A 19,647-nucleotide genomic window follows, 5' to 3' on the forward strand; every position below is an offset into this window, starting at 1 on the left:
CAATTAAGGAAAAAGAAAGTAGTGACATAATTAAATGTCTGTGAGAAAATGAGAATAATGTTGCACGGAAAACAAAGGAAGACAGATACGGCAACTGCAGGCTGCTGAGCTACACCTCAGTCATCTACAGCTGAGGTGCTGTGAAAGTTGGACTGATCTCTGTTATTAAAGCACTTAAGCTAAAAGTGACCTCAGTTTAATAGCAGACTACATCATCATTTTGAACCTTTTCTGGGATATAAGAACTCAAAACATTTGGCATGAGAACACATTAACTTTAATGTGACTTATTTTTAATGCCTTTATATGCACAGTCCAACACTTGGGGCTCATTGTCAGTGGTAAAGAGAAAGACTGCATGTTCATAAACGATTCTTTAAAACTACTTCGACAGAACAATTCTGTTTAAAAGTTAAAATGGACATAGACGTTTCCTTCCAGCCTGTAAGAGATCGTACTATAGATATAGATGAGAATGAATAGGTAAAATCACTGTAAACGTATATATATGTACCATTCTATGGGCCTCTGCACTGCAGCAGAAACCAAGGAGGAAAAAGGCATTTGGCTGACTCAGAGCTGTCAGCATGGAAGATCAAACCAGTGTCAGCTCTGTAGAGTGGCAGCAGCACATTGTCAGGGCAGTAGTCAGAATGGGAGAGACACTTCAAATAAAAGAGCAACATCCTTACAGCTTTCCAGAAGAGAAAGGGTCTGACAGGCCAAAGGCTGACACCTACACTTGTGTCTACTCTCTCCAGGCCCTTACAACACCAGGTGCCTAAAGACACACAGGCCCAGCAGAATACATGACACAAACTAGTTGTTTTGCATTTGTCAGTGACAGCAACTTTTATTGTCTTTACAATACAAGATAATACAAACTGTTAAAAAGTAATTTTGTTTGGTAAAATATTTAGTGGATTGAAAATATAAATGCATCTTTGGATTAAACAAGATTACAAGCAAATAATTTGCCATCAGATCAAAGAAGTATAAAAGCCAACAGCTCCAGAACCATGCTCCTGGCACCTAATGTTTTCCAAGTAAAGAATTTCATTCTTTTGAGCAGTAATCCTACTCCTTCCCCTAAGTGTGTGGGACTGCAAAGGTCAGTTATAAAGTTGGTAAAGGGTTGGAGGGGAGGGACTAGACTAAAAATAGTGACAAGTCCTGACCTAACCCCTCTTCTCCACTTATGCTGGAATCTGTACTATGTTAGAAGGCTGTTTTTACTTCACTTTCCCATTATTACCAGGATTGAACATGAACAGTTTTATGTTGTATTTAAAAAAAAAATTCTTTCAGATAATACCCCAATTTTACAATTTTGAGCTGTTACATGCATGCAGTTTTTCTGTCCCAGGAAGTTAAAATGTAACTGCATCAGTTTTCTTTTATAATTTTAATCATTCCTTTATAAGTAGTTTCAGGTAAGACATAATGTCAGTTGCAGATGACCAAACCAGAACAGAACACTGTACAGGACTGAGACTTTGGGCCAGCTGAGAAATCTTTTTCTCCAAGGTATACCCCTGCCTGGGCATAGCAATGTCATTCTTCTTCAAAAACATTACTGGACATAAGTCATTCCCACCATCACCTATATATACAATTTGTGTATAACTTACTCCTCGCTCCAACTGTTTATCTAGAAATTCTTTTAAAACTTTCCTTTTGCAAAGGTTTTTAGGGCACTTTGCACAATGATGAGCATGGAAGTGCTGTACAGTAAGATAGCCAGTACTGCTGAATGCTGCAGGGTTTGTAAACACTTCATCAAACACTTTATGGAAGTCAGAAGCTTTCAAAATCCAGTCAATAAATACTGTATTAGAATCTGAAACAATTATACAATCAAACAACTCTTTGTTCTCGCCAATAAATCCCAGAAGATCTATCATTCCCGCAGTGAAAGGAATTGTTGTCATAGTTCTTTTCATCTCATCTTCTTTGACACCATTGTCTCCCAAGTAGACAAAGACTCTGCCCATATATTCTGTCCAGTGTCCTGGTTGGTAAGAGTTTCTTAATCCATTAGGAAGTTTTCTCTCAGGAGCACATCTCACAATCCAGGTGTCACTATTTTCATCTATGATTGTATGGTCAAAATCAAAAACCAACAGAAATTTCATAGCTGTGAGAAAATAGTTTCCAAAACAGACAAAAAAGAAAATTACTTATATAAAGACGAGTACTATATTCCTACCCTGAACTTGTGCTCAGAAGAGAAAAATTCTGGAAGAAAATATCTGAACAAAATAAACTATTTATAGCCACTACCATGATGGGAAGTTATGCTGCAGCTAAAAATGCAGTCTGTAAAAGCCAAAGTTCAGTGTCCAACTTCTGTTTAAAATAATTACTGTGACAGTATCTAAATTCATGCTCCAGTTACTAATACTTGCTAACACAGCATCAATCTTCCGGTACTCACGCCATCAGTTTGAGCAGATACTAATTTCTCCATCAGCATTTGCCAATGCAACCAAACTGGGATTCTCCTGGCAAAACGTCTCAATAGGTGTTTCAAAAGGAAACGTCCACCGAACAGATGGAGCCTGCTCCTCCAAGGAGGCCGCACTAATCAAAGCAGCCAACGAAACGAAATGCAGCCATTTGCGAAGCTAAATCTGCCGACCCGTGACGAGCAGGCCAGCGCAGCCCCGGGCCCGCAGCCAGTGCCCCCACAGCAGAGCAGCCGCGCCGGCGGGGCCGTACCCGCGGGGCAGCCCCCGGGGCGCCGGGGCCGGGCCCGTGAGGGGAAGGGGCAGCGCCCGCGCGCTCCGCCCGCGCCGTCACGTGACCGCGCGCGCGGCCCGGTCGCCCGGCAACGGCCCCGCGGCCCGGGAAGATGGCGGCGGCAGCTGCGCGGCGGCAGCGGCGGCGCGGCGCCCGTGAGTGTGGCTGCCCCGCGGGCAGCGGGACCCGGCGGGAGGGCAGCGCCGAGCCCGCGGCCGCACGGCTCCGGGGGGCCCTACGGGTGCCCAGCGTGACTCCCCCAAAGCTCCCCCAGCTGCAGACGGCGAGAGGGGCTGTTTCTCCCTAGGAACTGAGTGGAGAGAACTGACCTGAACGCAGCGCAGGTCCGGTAACCTCCAAGGGCAGCAGCTGGGGAAGAACGAGGGGCTTGGCAGTTTCCTGCCTGCAGGGCGCCGCGGCATCAGTGCGCCTTTACTTCTGGCAAGGCTGTCTTCACCTAGGACAGAGGGAGAGGATCAGGTCTGGTCCCTGTCGGGAGACTGGTCAGCAACGGCATCTGGAAAACAGACTTTGACACCGGTGTCACGCTAAGAGAAAGCCTCCTTACCTTTCAGACACGGCGTGTCATTCTATTGCAAATCACACAAACAGACAATTTCTACAGGACGCCACTCTGTACAGAGTGCCATTCCCTTCAAAAATGGTGGTGACACTTGAAAGAGCTTTTCACAAAACCTAGACATCACCTAGAAAAGCTGCATTTATGCCTGCACACGTATATGTAAGCCTAATGCAACACAGAAATGCTAGTCTTGCCAACAAATCAAGAAACTGTTCAACAACAGATTGATTTCAGTAAATATGATGAGTATGCAGGACAAGGGTAGTAAAGCACAGTCTGTGCCCAAATTGCTGCCTCATCCAGCCAGTAGAATGGCTTTACCAATATTCTCCCTTTCATTTTGGGAATGGTCCCTGCTCCCTGCTGTTCTAAGAATCATGCCCAAGTCCTGCCTGGGAAGTGTGTTACTACAAGCCAAACCCACACATACACACAAACAGGCAAGGGGACATACAAACAGTCCAATCAGTCAGTGCCACCGTCCACGGATATCCACTGGTCACAGGTAGACTACAGATACAGATACCCTATTTTAGCTCTGGGGTTTGGGGATGGGGGACTAACTAATCCTAAGGATAACTTAGTATTGTTACCATGAGAGAATTCAAATCCTGATACACATTTGATTATTGGATTTTCTGATATCAAGTAACCTTTTATTTTTTCTTCCCTCTGCACAGCACATCATTTGAAAGAAAATAATGTTCTAGATGAGTATTTCCTTCCAAATGAAGCTGATCTTCGTCAGGTAATTGTATTCCCAAAAGCAGAATGGGAAAGGATTCAGGGCAGCACTAGAGAAGCAGCACACATTGATGAGAAGAAAGAACAGGAAGAAGTGCACTGGGACTCCAAAGCTGCTGGAAAAGACCCACCCAATGCCACTGTGGTAAGTACATTTGTAAACAAGGGTAGTCACTTTTATATATACAAAACCACTCATAGTAACATTTCTTGGTGTACTCCCTTTGTTTAACATTTGCTTTTGAATATGTATTTTAACTAAATGCCATTTAAATGCATTTAATATCTAACATAAACATTTACTTTTTTTACTTAAAGCTAAAATGCAAAATAAAAAACCAATCCAAAATTTAAATGTGATTTCTAATTTTGTCTGCACTGTAGAGCCTGATACAACAGAAACTTCAAGCCAAAAAATTACGTGAAGAAAAGGAAGAGGAAGAAAGAAAGTTACTTGATTTAGAAGAAGCACAGTTTCAAGCAGCAAAACGGAAGGAGGTTATCGATCGTGTAAAAACCTACCTAGGTTATCAAGACGACAGAATGAGACAGTTCCATGTTTGTTGACAACTTATATTTTTAAAATTGAAATTGTACTGAATGTCTTTAAAGACTTCTGAACATGAAAATGACTTTAAATGTTCTCTTGCAGAGTGCACTTCTACTTACTAAGGTCCTAAAAGAAAGAGATGCTCAAGTTGAATTTCAAAAGTCCAGATTAGTTGACAGCAAAAAGAAGGATTATGAAGAAGGGCAACGTCAATTTAAAGAATACATTCTCAGTGAGCAAGAAAAAGCACATCAGCATTATATGAATCAACAGGCGCTACGCAAAGATCAGCTAGAACAGTAAGTAATAATTAAAAACAACCCTACTTCATTATTTACTTAAACTCTTCTAAAAATACATTCTATGAGGTTTTTACAGAAACTTACTAATAATTTGATTCACAAATGCCACTCTTTTAAAGGAAGATCACAGGAGATCTTGCCCAAAATGGAAAAGCTATATGCCTTTTTAGTTGCCAACAATCTGCATGCAAAATCACCTCTGGCAAACATCAGCAGGTTTTAGTCAATTCACTATCCATATGTTGTTAATGAATTTTAGGTGTATTTCTTAGTTTTTGTTCCAGACAAGGAAAAGGTTAAATTAGATTTTCCATTTACCCATAACAAGCTTCCAGACTGCACAACAAGAGAAGGCATTACTGTCACTTCTATTCCTTCTCTCAGCTCTTCTGTAAATCTTACAGAGGGGTCCCTGGTGGTATTTATAGGACTGGCCCTGGTGGTCTGATAGAGGAATCAAATTTCCCGAGGCAGAGGAAGGGTTCACAGTCTGGTCTTACATAATCCAGGCACAACACATGAATCCTCGCAGAAGTTAGTATAGAACACTACCAGCTTAAGCTGCTGCCTGCATGCCTGGAAGGAACACAGGTATGGTGGGTCATACTGGGAAATCTTGTTCTCCAAGGATGCTGCAGACATAGCCCAGAGTGTTACCAATGCAGTGGTGCTAATGAGTCATCCAGCTAAAAATTGTCACCACGAGACTGCTAACTGTGAGCATACCATGTAACTCATTTCTACCAGGGCTACCATTACCAACAGTCATGCTGTTATTCACCTCTGATATTCTACCTACCTTCAACTCAAAGTATCATATTCCCTACTGCAAGGTACCTATGGTTATGCAGTTCATTACTTCATGCAGTTCCTAGACCATTTATTCACCTTTTTCCAATTCAGAATAAAAGAGCGTGAGCATCAGGCAGATCTGGCCAAACAAGAAAACAAAAGAGAAGAAGAAGAAATACAGAGATCGATCCAATTGTACCAACTGGAAATTCAGAGAAAAGAAGAAAAGAAACACGAGGAAAAAGTTGAACGCAGGAGGCTGTATCACGTAAGTAGGAGCAAAGCAGACAGTTCAAAATGCTTGTTTCATCTCGGCTGTGATGGTTGGACTCAGCCCACAAATACAGGGGTCTACTGGCAACAAGGGGTTTGCTGAGAGCTTTAGTAGCATGGATCAAATGCCTACCCTGCCAGTTGCAGGCCATGTCTTTCCTCTGTGCTTTTGAGAAAGACCTCTTGGAGGCCACTCCTGTTGTCTGAAGAGATGTTGGCACTTGATGCTTTGACTGGTTAATGGTTAAAGATATGGCTGTAGACATTATGGAATATCTCCTTGACTTGAGAACTGGATTTAAGTTTCACATTCCTGCTGTTTTAAGCCCATTTTTCTTTGTTAGAAAGAGGGACTAGACAGAGACAGAATGTATCTGTTGAACTTCACTTTATGATTGGAGAGGTTTAGGAATTTAGCCAAGACCTGCTGCCATCTCATTTCATCTTTAAAGGCATCCTACTAAGTACAAACAAGAAGTGCCTCAGAACAGTTCTGGCTAGCATGCAAAAGACAGTTGGTTTTTTACATAGAGGTATAGAAACCTCCTCTTCAGCTGTGTTTTGGATTAAGCTCTTAGACTGGGATAGTTTTGGATGAGGTGGGGCCAGGAGCTGAATGATCTGTGTGTGGTGGTTGGACAGTCCCCTGCCACTCACCGTCCCTGTTGCCCACGTGTGTCAGTGGGAGCATGGAATAATGTTCTCTGCATCTCACAGCAATTTTTTTGTGCAATGGACCTGAGAAGCAGCTGTTTGATGCTCAATTCCTTTTCCCCATCCTCACATCTACCTCCTCTTGATGCATGTCTGAATAGGGAGGCAGAAGTAAGTGGAAGCATCCCTTTCCTGTCTTCTCTCTCCTTTCCTGAGAATCCCTTTCCTCTCTTCTGTTTTTGAAAGAAACTTGAGGGGGGGGAATAGGGTGTGATTCCTGTAAGCTGCTACCCCAGGTCCAGATATTCTACATGTCATCTGTTACATCAGGACAATTTTGCCCATACAGGAGTATGTAAATGACCAGAAAATAATCAAAGCAATAGAGGAACAAAAACAAATGGAAGAAGATGATCGGATCAAAGCTCATTTTAAAGCAAAGGAAATTATTGCCAATATGAGAAAAAAGAAAGAAGCTGAAATGCGTAGGTAGGTACAATGCTAGGGTATAAATTATAAATAATCTAAAAATTATACTGTAGTTGTTCTCAGATCATTCAGACTAATGATGTAACACAATCAACAGTTGTTCTAAAAAGTTATTCTAAATTCTACTGATAGGGAAAGCAGGGAATTCAGGAGAAAAAGGAAATTTTTTCACAGGTTCCTTAGTAAGAGTGTGAGGGAGCAATCTCTCCACCCTTCAAAGTACAGAGGCTTATGAAAGTGCAAAGCTTTGCACCAGTGTATTGGGAAAAGTGATTTTCCATATGGCCTGCCCAACCTCCAACTCCTCAACAATTAAAGACAATTAAGATCCTTGATGAAAATATTTATGACAATAGCTGTATTTCTCTGAGACAGATCAAGAAAAATTATTTGACTTCTTAACAAGGCACATACATTAATTAACTACCTCATGGTCTTATTAAGGGGAGATATTTTACCAATTTAACATTGAGGGTACAACATGATGATACCACTGAGTCAATCTAAGAGTTTTCTTCCCTTCCAGCTTCTGGCCAATACTTCCAACATTCCTCTCCTGATGGCAAGATGCTAGGTGGAATCCTTACTGAGTGATCCAGCTCATTATTGCAACAGAAACTAGTGATACAAGAATACAGGGAACATTTATTTGCTAAATCAGATTATATAAAAATAAACAAAACAGGAGGAACAGGAGATCATAAGTTGGGTGGGTGGGCCAGCCTGTGTGGCAAGAGGAGGGAACTCTAGAAGCAGGATTGCTGAGTTTAGTACCTTCAGGTAGACCCAGGTGTGTTGCCCTGGTATGTTACGGAAGCTCATGTTCTTCTGCAGACTAGCACAGGAACGACAAGACAAAATGATTCGTCGATTAGCTGAACACATGGGTGAGGGATTAAAGATGGAAGATGTTCGACTGGCTAGAGATGTTGCAAGAATAGAAGCTGAACAAGAAAAAAACCGCAAAGAGAAAGAAGCAAAACAAAAGGCTGCCCTTGAATCTATTGCTGAACACAGAGCCACTGTGGTAAGAAACTTGGGCTGATCTTACTTCTGCTTACTCCAGCCAAGGAGCCTGACCCAGATCACAGTTGGTGACTCTGGTGCCATGCATCAGCAGGCTTCAGCAAGTCTGCTGACACCTTCCTGGAGCCCCCTCTCCCTTTTCCCTTCTGTGTTGGGCACACATCTGCCAGGGCTGCTGAAAACCCTGGGCTTGGACACTGGCCAGCCACAGTGACCGTGCTTATCAGAGCGCTGATACAGGGCTGCTTCTGCAGAGAGATACCACTTCCAGCTTAGCAGGCCAGCTCCTTGGTTAACTTTTTTGTGTGTTTTGTAAACTACAGATGAAGATGAAGGAGGAAAAGGAGAGACAGGAAAAAGAAGAGGCTGAAAAAGAACGTGATGTGTTAATGGAAAATGCTCGCATCTACCAGGAAATGGAAAACACCAAAAAACATGGACGACACGAGGCAAACAGAGAAGTACAGAAAATTCAGATCCAGCAAATGGTAAATAGAAGAGCTGTACCCTGTTAATCCCTTCAGAAAGAAGCATGCATCTAAACCAATAGCACTAGCTCCTGCTAAGAGAAAGAGAGGAAGTTTGCTGTTTTGTTTGGATTTTTTGTGTTTGTTGGGTTGTTTTTAATCACGTGTACTTGGCATATGCTGGTGTTGGGGACCAGCCTCTTCAGAGTATTGGTGCCAATCAAGGCTGGTTTGCAAGGATAGATCACGTCCTGTTCTGTGCTAAATGTTCTACTGCTACTTTCCTGTATCTTTTGGGCAGGTCATCAAAGAGCAGCAGCTAATGCTGATGTTCACTCAGCTATTTAATGTACCCTTTCTGGGGCCATATGGCAGGGGAGAGAGATGTGGGGAGGGATGGTAAGTGCCAAGTATCAACTAAGAATGCTGCAGACCTTCTGTAAGCTTTTATCCTCTCTCAGCTTTAGATGATGGTGATGTTGAGAACAAAATAGTAAGCTTTATTATTCCCTTTTCTTCATCAGGCTGAAAAGCAGGCAAGAAAAGAGCAGGAAAAGCAAGCAGAATTGGACTATGATGCTCAGAGAGAGGCTATTGCACTTTCTAAAAAGCATGAATTTCAGAAATATGCAAAGCAAGTAATCGAAACAGAGTCCAAGACTACACATCATCTTTATCCTCTTCTCAAAGCATGCAAAGGTGAAAGAGGACTTGGACATGGGCCATTCTTCTGAGAAGACAAGAAATAAATACTAGTTTCCAAACATATAATTCCAGGTTGGGACCCAGTTACCTTGTTGTAGCTGTAATGCTGCTCAAGAAGCAAAACCATGAAATAACGTTTAAACTATCCACCAAGGAAAGGCAGAAGTTGTTTTCAAGTTAAAAAAATATGCTTTTGAACCTTACAGGTAGAGTTACACTGTAAATGATTTATATCAAATATATACCATGAATCTGGAGCCCATTTGAAAAAATAAAAGATTGCCATATAAGGGGTTATATTCTCAAAAATCCCCAGCTTGTGTTTCATGAATGTTAGTTTATTTAACTTGAGACAGGAATTCATGTTATATAATTGACTGTCACTGTAACCTGTTCCAGCCAAAAGCGCACTATTTCTTTTATATTTTTAATATTCATTGTTCTAAAAATTCACTGTCCCAGGTTTTTCAGGTCTACACTATGAATTCCCACAGCAAATAGTCACATTTCTCACTAGTCTACTTGCAGTTAATTATTCCCCATAATTGAAAAGACCAAACCAAAACAACAACAGTGGAAGAAAAAAAGAGAACATATGTGAAAGTTAGAATAGTTATGGCGTGCTGTTTTGGTAGCATTTTGCAACTATGTCTGAAAAACGAATGTCATTATATAAATTAGTTTTATTACTTGAAAATATTAATGTGATTTGATCACAGCCCTTAAAAGGTCACCAAAGAGTCAAATAGGTCCTGATATAGCTGTAAATAGGGCCTACAAAATCAGCACATCAACAGGATACAACATGGTTGGGCTGTTCTTTTAAAAAGACTAACAGCAATTCAGTCTGTGGTAAATAGATGTGATCTAAAATTGTATCTCAGATTTCTCAGCAGATTTACTCAGCAACACCCAAGCCACAGACACAACTCCCTCCTTAAGCTTAGGTTTCTTTGGTGAAATGTTGACATCATTTCCTTGCCTTGGACTGTTGGGGTTCCTGCAATGACTTCCTCCACCAGTACCGTGGGCTTTAAACAGGGTATCCCTCTATCCAGGTGCCCACTGGAAACAAAGTCCAAGAAACCTGAAGCTTTGTTTTGTTGTGCTCCACAGCTGCCAGTCTCTGCTGGGCAAACTAGAAAATAATACAAGCCCTTAAATAAAAAGGATGGTTGCCAATATTTTAGTTTTAAAAGTGAGTCTTTGGTGTATCCTCAAATTCCTCAGCCTAGCTACCGAAAGCAGCAGGCCTTGGAGAAAGACAGGACTTCGAGGAAGATGTGAGGCTACCCCGGAGGCAAGGTACCTCTAGCAAGGTGAGGGCCAAGCAGAACTGGCTTTACCTCTCCTACACTAAAAACGCTGGGTGTAAGGTGGATGTTGTCCTTCCCAGGTGCAGCAATCACCTTCTCGAGGAGTCTCTTCCAGGCAAGGCAAGGGATGAATTCCTGGATGGAGAGGGAGGCCCGACCTCCTCATCCAGATCCCAGGGCCGCCAAGGGCTCTAGGCCCCCGCAACAGGCAGGCCTGGAGGGGCGAAGGTTCGTGTGAGGTGCGGCAGCGCACAGAGCCAGGCCGAGCCGCACGGCGCCGGCGAACCGGCGGGAGCGGATCGCGGCCGGAGCAGAAGGACACAGGCGGAGGGGCCATTTCAGCCTCTTACCAGGTACAGGCGCGCCGCGGGGAAAGGAGTTGTTCACGAACTGGCTGCGGAGAAGGGCCTGGTCTCCCAGTCAGACTGGCTTCCTTGCTTCCCCTCGTGAGTGACACAGAGGGCAGTGCCCGCCCGCAGCTCCCGGGGGCGGGGCTGGGCAGGGCGCGGTGCCGCTCCAGCACTCGCGACGCGGCACCCGCCGCCCACTCCGGTGCCATTCTCCCGCCTCGGCGCCGGGGCGTTCCCGCGGACACTGCTCGCTGTGGCCACCGCCTTTGAGCGAGGCGGCAGAAGAAGCCCCGATTTCCCGGGAGAAGCGGGCCGTCGGCGAGGATCCCTCCTTCTCTCTCGGCAGACGTTCCGTCTCCGCAGAAGCGGCGAAGAAGGGCCGACGATGGACCGCGATGGGCCGGACGCCGCCCGCCAGGACGCAGAGAGGGAGCATGGCCGCTACTGGAGCCGCCGGGCCGTGGCCCAGGAGCAGCTGGCGCAGTGAGTCAGGCGGCGGGGCCCCGGGAGTGGGGCGGGGGACGGTTTGGGTTAGAAACCTTCCCGTGGCCAGCCCGGCCCGGGCGGGACCCGGCTGCACGGCCCGCGGGAAGGGCGGCTCTCTGGCGCTAACCCGCGTGCCATGCCCGGGGCTGCGTGGCTCACTGCTTTTGAACGAGGCTTTCAGAACATCCTCACGTCGTGGATGGAAAACCTGTCACCTTTCCTCACTCTGTGGTTCCTCCATAACTGTTCTCCAGCTTCAGAAACGTCTCTTGCTGTCAGGGGCTATGTGTATCCTAATACATCCAACAAGACTGGCTCAATTCTGGCACTGAGAGCATGTGGCTTGTCTCATTATTGCTGCTTCCCCAGCCTAGAAGCCTTCACACTTCCAGCTAGCATGGGCATCGTAGCCTTGTCTTGCACAGTGCTGTGTGTACTGCTTAGAAGACTGCTTGCTGGCAAGGGCCCAGGTTGTACAGGGAGTGGGATAACAATTAAATTGGCTAATCAAATTCAGTCTAGTATTTGAGTCCATACACTGGTCATATTCGCTTTTGCTAGTACAGACTTCCCTAGCACACTCAGACGAACTGACCTTTGGCCAGAGAATTTGGAGCTAGCTTATAGAAACTGATTCTGGTTTTGATCTCTGATATTTTACTTCAAAGTGTCAGGAATTTTTACTGTTAAGGTGCCTGTAGATGTGCATAATCTGTATCTGTTCATTATTACTTCATGTTGTCCCTAGATCATTTATTCACTTCCCTTTTCTGATTCAGAATAAAGGAGCACAAGGATCAGGCAGATTTGGCCAAACAAGAAAAGAAAAGAGAAGGGGAACAAATACAGCGATCACACGACTTGTACCAACTGGAAATTCAGAGAGAAAAAGAAAAGGAACAGGAGAAAAAAGTTGAATGCCAGAGGCTGCATCATGTAAGTAGCAGGAAAGCAGACAGTTCAAAATGCGTATTTCACCTTGGCTGTGATGGCTGGACTTGGCCAACAAATAAAGAGGCCTGTGGGCAACAGGGTCTTTGCTGACAGTTTTAGCAGCATGGGATCAAATGCCTACCCTGTCAGTTGCAGACCATGTCTTTCCTCTGTGCTTTTGAGAAAGACCTCTTGGAAGTTGCAATGTGGCACCTGAGCTTTGACTGGTCTACAGTGGACAAAGTCTGCTAGAGTCAGCAAGGAGATTGTCCTTGACTTGAGAACTGGATTTAGGTTTCATGTACTTGCTCTAAGTCCATTTTTCTTTGTTAGAGAGAGGGAATAGCCTGAGGATGACAATATCTTTTAAACTTGGTGATGACCTACTTACCACATGTACTGTTTCCCTGCCAATGCCTGCTTGAGCAGGGAAACTGAAGTAGAGGTACTGTGATGAGTCATTTGCCATGTAAGGGAGTAAAAGGAGAGAATTCCCGCTAAAACCCTACTTGCTTTTTTTCCTTCCATGCTCCTCACCCCAAATATACAAATTTTCCCCCATTTCCCCCCAACCTTGTATATGCAACAAAAGTTATACATACTGCCAAGCTATACAAGTGCCATTTCTGAGTCATTACAAAATGTCTTATGTTTTACATTTTGATGGTTCTACAGACTTAGTGTTTGAGCCCTTCAGAGCCTGCACCATATGAATGATATACAGGATGGGAACAGTACAGCTGGAGACACTGGGAAGGTAGAGCAGAGAATATAAAGATATTCTAAGCCTGGGGCTGCAACCACATACTAGTTTTACTTTTGTTGTAGTTTGTGATAAGTAGGTCATGAGAATTTTATCTCTGGGTTTCTATCTTCTATAGCTTCTCTACTGATATAAAGAACTCCTTATTATAGGCTAGGCCTGAAGTATTTGCTAGAATTTGGTTTTAGTTCATGTTTCCAAAATCTCATTCTACATGAAAATAAAAGTAGTTTTCCATTTAAACAGGAATATGTAGCTGAACAGAAAATATTTAAAGCTGAAGAGAAACAAAAAGAAGACAAAGATGATGATCGGATTAAGGCTTATATTAAAGGAAAAGAAATGATGGCTGATCTGACAAGAGAAAAACATGCAGAGACTAACAGGTGGGTCCAGGGATAATTTTCAGTGTTAAGATTCAAACTTGCAATTTCATTTTGTGACAAACATTATTCTCAGCAAAACTTCGATGCAAGCAAGTTTTCTGTAATTAAAATTTGAAGTAGAAAGTGCAGAAAAAATGCCTGCCGGTTTCAGTAGTAATTGGTGCTGTTGGGGGTGGAAGTAGGATTGCTGGTGTTAGAAGCAACAGTTACCAGTTGCCTCTGGTAATCTGAGCAGATGTCCTGGTATGTTACAGTAGCTCATGTTCTCCTGCAGGATGATACAGAAGCATAAGGACAAAGCTTTTGAACAATTAACTGCACAGATGAATGAGGCATTTAAGGTTGAAGATGATCGTCTTGCTAGAGGAGCTGCAGAGGTAGAAGTTGAGTACCAAATGAAAAACAAAGAGAAAGAAAGAAAAAAAAAGGCTGCCATTGAATCTATTGAAGAACACAGAGCCACTGTGGTAAGAAGTGTGGGCTATTCTTGCTCCTCTGTCATATACTTGTATGCAAGAATAGTGTTTGGAAATGCCATAGTTTCTAGTTCAGTCATCTGGAGTAAGACACACATGCAGGTTCTCACCAGGTGCTTCTCATTTATCATCTACAGTTTTAGAACTAAATCCTTAAGAAAGGTGCAAGCAGTGTATGTGGTGATCCTCTCCTCAAAAAAAATTAGACTTGGAAGGCTCTGTAATTCTTCATAATTTGTGCAAACTCTGCACTGCTTAGTCCAGCTGAGGAGCCTGGCCCAGATCACAGTTGGTGACTCTGGTGCCATGCATCAGCAGGCTTCAGCAAGTCTGCTGACACCTTCCTGGAGCCCCCTCTCCCTTTTCCCTTCTGTGTTGGGCACACATCTGCCAGGGCTGCTGAAAACCCTGGGCTTGGACACTGGTCAGCCACAGTGACCGTGCTTATCAGAGCGCTGATACAGGGCTGCTTCTGCAGAGAGATACCACTTCCAGCTTAGCAGGCCAGCTCCTTGGTTAACTTTCTTGTGTGTTTTGTAAACTACAGATGAAGATGAAGGAGGAAAATGAGAGACAGGAAAAAGAAGAGGGTGAGAAGGATCGTAATCAGTGGATGACAGAAGATGGCATCTACCTGGAAATGGAAAAAGCGAAGAAACAGAGACAACGTGATGCAAACATGGAAGTACAGAAAATTCAGATCCAGCAAATGGTAAACAGAAAAGCTGAACCCTGTCAGCCCCTTCAGAAAGGAGCACACTTCTAAACCCATAGTACTAGACATCTTGGCTAGAAGAGAAAGAGGAAGGCTGCTGTGGGTGTGATGGATGTGTTTTTTGTTTGGTTTTTACCTGTATGCACTGCAGCTGCTGATTTTGGAGAGGTGACTGACTGTACCCATGGACCAAAAAGCAGCTTGTCTGTGGAGTGAGAAGGTTACTGCTGAAAAGTTGATAGTGCATGATACACGTTTCAGAGGTTTATGGACCTCCTCTTAGAGCAGTAGAACAGAAGCCTCTTCCAGGCTGACTTGGCCCATGTGAGTCAGGGAGGATTACTGTGAGGGCTGGTAATAAGAGATCAACAATGACAGATCAGATCCTGTTCTGTGCCATTATGACATTTTTTCAACCATGCACTGCTGTCCTCCTGTATCTTCTGGGTAGGTCACCAACGAGCAGCAGCTAATGCTGATGTTCACTCAGCTATTTAATGTACCCTTTCTGGGGCCATATGGCAGGGGAGAGAGATGTGGGGAGGAATGATAAGTGCCAAGTATCAACTAAGAATGCTGCAGACCTTCTGTAAGCTTTTATCCTCTCTCAGCTTTAGATGATGGTGATGTTGAGAACAAAATAGTAAGCTTTATTATTCCCTTTTCTTCATCAGGCTGAAAAGCAGGCAAGAAAAGAGCAGGAAAAGCAAGCAGAATTGGACTATGATGCTCAGAGAGAGGCTGCTTTTCATCAGGATCGAGCATATCGGAGATAAAGACAGTGAGTAACTGAATCAGTGCCATTACTGGATGTCACTTCTATTCTCTCCAAACATTCAAGGAAGGAACAAGATGTGGGCTTCCTAATTAGGACAACTGCAAGAATGGTGGAGTGGATATATCTGCAGTATTAAATCCAGTAAAAATTGGGGGGTGGGTGAAGATGGTTGATGCAATTCTGTCCATGTTCTTCCTGCCACATGTACATGAGCCCCCAGCTTGCTCAGGACTGACCAAACACTTGGCATTTTTCTAGGACTATTAGACCCTGCTTTGGCCCTCAAAGCTCTGCCTGAGGGCAGGGCAAAGAACTCTCCCCAGGGCCAGCACAGACTCAGTTGTTGTCTTAGTCAGTCCTGCTGTGGTCTGGGATTAGTCACTCTTTTTGGATGGAAGAACATGGCTGGGTGGAGCTGACTGACTGTACCCATGTCAGTTAGCAGGGCCCATTATTCTGTAATGTGAACCAAAGCACAGTAAGTAGGAACAATGAAGACTTGTTTCAAAACTTCACTTCTGACCTAAAATAAAAGGCTAACATTGCTGCACTATCAACTAAAAGTCACAGAGTTCTCTCCAATTATCTTGGAGTAATTAATTTTGGAAATTATGTATTACAAAAAGCAACATAGCAATTAACTTGTGAAATTGTCCCTCAATACTTTTTTTCCTTAGTTCACTAGTGAAAAATTTATTTCCTTCTCTCTGAGCCAGTGCTCATTTTATTACACCAAGCTTTTTTTCAGCAAGCAGAAATGGAAACTTTTACTAAAGCCTTTTGATGGCAGAAGCTGGAGCCTTAAGAAGTATTGACTACAGCAGGAGTGGTGCTGAAATCTGCAGAGCTCGATAATGCTCCAAATGCATCGCTAAGTGCAAATTTCCACATGCTCACTACTATGCAATTGGTGAGTTAAATGGATTTTTAGTCTACCTCCACAGCAGCAAGAAACAAAGTGGATTGCAGCCTCATTTCCTACTCAGCTTCCAGAAATGTCCTGTTCTGCAGATTACATATGTCTGCATTTGAAGTCTACAGCCTTCTTCCATCAGGTTTATACTCCTTTTACTTTGAACATCTACAGAAAAACCATCAAACTCAAGTACCAGAAAACAACTCTTCATTTCAGTACACCTAGAGTAAAGTGGTAAAATTTTACCTAGAGTAAAATTACACCCGTGTAATTTTAAAGCATGTTGGCTAAATACAGATTTAGTTACCCAAATTCAGCATGAAAAAAATACAGCAGCAATCATTATCTCAATTTATTCTATTGACTTTGAGATGCACATGTTTTGTATGCTTGTTTTAAATAACTAATTCTAGTTAGTAATTTTCTGTAAAACCTCTATAAAGCATAGTGTGGTGACACTAGATCAGAATGGCTAGAGGTGGTGGAATGTTGCTGGTGAAAGGAGTCCTCTGTAAGGCAGGAGGCTGTTCTAGCTGCTCACCAGAGTCCTTTGCAGCTGCCATTCAAAGATAGTAACAAAATGTAGGGAGATCAACTGCAGGTGATAAGAAGGGAAGTTGTTGACCTGGAAGAATCCACTAATTGAGAGGTATCTCTCATTTAATGCCTAGGGCCACTCTTGTATTAGCTATTAGCTGGAGTCACCATTCCTGAAGGTATTTAGATGTGTAAATGGTGCTTAGGGACATGGATAATTACTGTTGGACTTCAGTACTAGGTTAACAGCTAGACTTGATCTTAAAGGTCTCATCCAATCTAAATGATTCTATAAAGTTTTAATTAATAGCTAGAAAATCAGAAAATGCTTTGAAAAATAACTTGACTAGTAAACTTTAATTACTGGTTTTGCTCAAAAAAACATTCTCTCAGATATTGTTCTGCTTCAGGACGTTGTAGCAGGTGAGAGTCATAATAGGTATTAGCCTTATTTGAAAGCCATTACCTTAGAAAGGCAATGCTCAGAGTGACTGAAACAGAGACCTCAAATCTAACTGCATTTTTTCCACACCTGTGATCCAACCCTGGAAGTAGAACAGCAACTTCAGTTTGAACATGTGGGCTTCCAGTGTCCAACATGGTATTCTCCCAACAGTATTTCATCTCATACCTGTGTGGCTCTGGTACACATGTTAAGAGTACTGTTTTCATGGATCTAATACAACTCCTACCTAGGAAATGGAAGAGAACAGCCTTACATCCTAAGGGAATTTGAATTAGTTAACTGTGCAGCTCATTACTGTTAGGTAGTGTTCCAGGTTGGAGTTACTAGATCTATGCAAGTTCTTTTAGCATTACAGTCTTTGCTACCAATCAGCTCTGAGGAAGTTTGAAGAGGATACCTACCTGGAAACAAACTGCCCATGAACAGAAGAGCTGGCACCATGGGACTATTAAGGATGAACATTTTCATGTCCCAATACAGACTTGCTCTATAATTCTGAAAAAGAAAAAAAAAAATCTTTTTAAAGCTTTCCGGTCATGTTAGGTCAAATAATTTACTCTGTTTCAACAGCTAAATTCTTTCAAATGTCTGTTATTAACTTAGGCCTTTCTGTTATCTCTTGAATGGAAGAGTGCTGTAACTAGTCTCTAATTTTCCTCCTTGTTCTGGCAGTACATCCTTGTCTCTGATACTGAATCATCCTTCCTGTTCTGGCAGCATATTTTTGAGAGACAAAAAAGTCACTACCTCTAAACAGCATGCAAAAATCCCCATAGTCAGTGAAGGCTAAGACTGTAGAGGGAGGTGAAGGTGAGAGATGTGAGAAGACCATATGAGATGTCTTCTTTGGAATTACCTTAATTTCTTTCTATTTAAAATCAGTTGTGGTATAGGTTTTGATAAGCTTGTAATGTGTGAAGCCATTGCTTTCACGCTACTGCACTGCCACCACTTCAACCTAAGCTTCTTTTTGTTTTGGTATATCACGGCTTTGATATTACTAGATATTTAAGTGAATACATTTATGATTCAATTCTATCCTCTGATCTTGTAAACCAATCTCTAGTAAGCAGTCTTAAAGCATAAATGTTTGTAGCTTGTTGACACTGTCTTAGATAAACCAGAATGGCACTTCGCTTTTCTGTGGATTGCCTCAGCTCCAATACATTATCCAAAAGTAACAATTGTTAGGTACTGAAGGGCTTGAACATCAGCACTGCAGGTCCAGGAAAATTCAACACTGCATCTCTGTTAACATAATAGTAATTGCCCCCCCACCCCCCAAATGAGTAGCATCTGGTCTGACTTCTTTTCTATGTAAAGGAAAAATAAGCAAAGGTTAGAAAAAAAAAGCAGCATGTACTGGAAGAAGGAAGTGTTACTGAGCAGACCAGGAAAAATCTAACAGCTGGCACAGTGGAAAAGGGCAAAGTTTGGATCTTTGGTAAAGCTTTTAAGTATTTCTGCATTAGTATCATCTACAATCAGTGCATACACAATTAACAGAAGCTACTAATTATACACTTAAACAGTTTCTTTTTTCTTTAGAAATACATTTGACCACTATAGAAGCATCTACAAAGGAATAAGAAGCTAGCTACTCTCTCCTTCCAAGTTCTATGTGCCTGCAAAACCAATCAGTGCCCAACAGCAGAAGCTAACTGTGGACCAAGTTACAAGACATGCTATTTGCCAGAACCTGCCTATACTGAAGCTCAAGAAATAAGTGCCATAGCTTGCAACTGTACTGTAACTAGTCTAATTTTATTATGGAACAAAGCAGTAGATTCTTTTCAGAAAGTCAAGAGGTAACAACCAAAGGTAAACTATCAGTTCATCTGTACTGTACTCCTTGAATATTGCTGGGCCTCCAGGTTTAATTCAAACCTATTTTGACTTCAAAAATATCTTACTGAACAAATAAAATGGAGTACATCTGCCTGTAACAATAAAATCCATGTTGACTGTACCTTTTATTTGTGACAGTTTTCTACTTACTTTTACTTTGGAGAGTGCAATAGAAGGTAGAAATAGTATCTTGAGAAGTTGTGGCATTGGCTGCGTCTTCTAATCCTTTATGGGAAAGAGATGTCTGCAGCAAGACTGTGTACCTAGCACTCCAGCTAACCTAACTACAGGAAATGGGAAAAACACTTTCTTGTTTTCTCCTAAGCACTCTGCTGCCCAACAGCCAGGCT

General features: G+C 42.7%; 3 protein-coding genes across 6 annotated transcripts; 2 read left to right on the forward strand and 1 right to left on the reverse strand.

Annotated features, from left to right (window-relative positions):
- Positions 1–820: 820 nt before the first annotated feature.
- PHOSPHO2 (phosphatase, orphan 2) lies at positions 821–11,346 on the reverse strand. 4 transcript variants are annotated; one of them, XM_032115145.1, is made up of 4 exons: positions 10,994–11,346; positions 10,737–10,778; positions 3,072–3,199; positions 821–2,137 (listed from the first exon to the last, which is right to left on the reverse strand). In XM_032115145.1, exon 4 carries the CDS (start codon positions 2,133–2,135, stop codon positions 1,410–1,412), a length of 726 nt encoding a protein of 241 aa, XP_031971036.1. In that variant the 5' UTR covers positions 2,136–2,137; positions 3,072–3,199; positions 10,737–10,778; positions 10,994–11,346; the 3' UTR covers positions 821–1,409. The 4 variants fall into 4 exon arrangements, with proteins under 4 accessions (XP_031971036.1, XP_031971035.1, XP_031971037.1 ...); XM_032115144.1 differs by lacking the exon at positions 10,737–10,778; XM_032115146.1 differs by lacking the exons at positions 10,737–10,778; positions 10,994–11,346 and adding an exon at positions 10,637–10,716.
- Positions 2,610–10,511, forward strand: CCDC173 (coiled-coil domain containing 173). Its single transcript, XM_032114708.1, has 10 exons — positions 2,610–2,901; positions 3,699–3,830; positions 4,006–4,214; positions 4,454–4,627; positions 4,722–4,918; positions 5,825–5,981; positions 6,990–7,129; positions 7,964–8,156; positions 8,479–8,643; positions 9,147–10,511. Exons 1-10 carry the CDS (start codon positions 2,610–2,612, stop codon positions 9,354–9,356), a joined length of 1,869 nt encoding a protein of 622 aa, XP_031970599.1. The 3' UTR covers positions 9,357–10,511.
- Positions 10,783–19,418, forward strand: LOC116446779 (coiled-coil domain-containing protein 173-like). Its single transcript, XM_032115157.1, has 7 exons — positions 10,783–10,996; positions 11,340–11,476; positions 12,259–12,415; positions 13,422–13,561; positions 13,836–14,028; positions 14,585–14,749; positions 15,427–19,418. Exons 2-7 carry the CDS (start codon positions 11,379–11,381, stop codon positions 15,526–15,528), a joined length of 855 nt encoding a protein of 284 aa, XP_031971048.1. The 5' UTR covers positions 10,783–10,996; positions 11,340–11,378; the 3' UTR covers positions 15,529–19,418.
- Positions 19,419–19,647: the final 229 nt, after the last annotated feature.

The sequence above is a fragment of the Corvus moneduloides genome, chromosome 7, assembly GCF_009650955.1.
Source record: "Corvus moneduloides isolate bCorMon1 chromosome 7, bCorMon1.pri, whole genome shotgun sequence".
NCBI lineage: Eukaryota > Metazoa > Chordata > Aves > Passeriformes > Corvidae > Corvus > Corvus moneduloides.

What these genes read in the sequence shown, in the direction of transcription:
- PHOSPHO2 (XM_032115144.1), bottom strand. Translation starts at nt 2,135, where the DNA reads ATGAAATTTCTGTTGGTTTTTGATTTTGACCATACAATCATAGATGAA.
- LOC116446779 (XM_032115157.1), top strand. Translation starts at nt 11,379, where the DNA reads ATGGACCGCGATGGGCCGGACGCCGCCCGCCAGGACGCAGAGAGGGAG. An exon ending in GCCCAGGAGCAGCTGGCGCA is followed by an intron (nt 11,477 to 12,258) that starts GTGAGTCAGGCG and finishes TTTCTGATTCAG; the next exon opens with AATAAAGGAGCACAAGGATC. An exon ending in AAATTCAGATCCAGCAAATG is followed by an intron (nt 14,750 to 15,426) that starts GTAAACAGAAAA and finishes TTTCTTCATCAG; the next exon opens with GCTGAAAAGCAGGCAAGAAA.
- CCDC173 (XM_032114708.1), top strand. Translation starts at nt 2,610, where the DNA reads ATGCAGCCATTTGCGAAGCTAAATCTGCCGACCCGTGACGAGCAGGCC. An exon ending in CGGATATCCACTGGTCACAG is followed by an intron (nt 3,831 to 4,005) that starts GTAGACTACAGA and finishes CCCTCTGCACAG; the next exon opens with CACATCATTTGAAAGAAAAT. An exon ending in ACCCACCCAATGCCACTGTG is followed by an intron (nt 4,215 to 4,453) that starts GTAAGTACATTT and finishes TCTGCACTGTAG; the next exon opens with AGCCTGATACAACAGAAACT.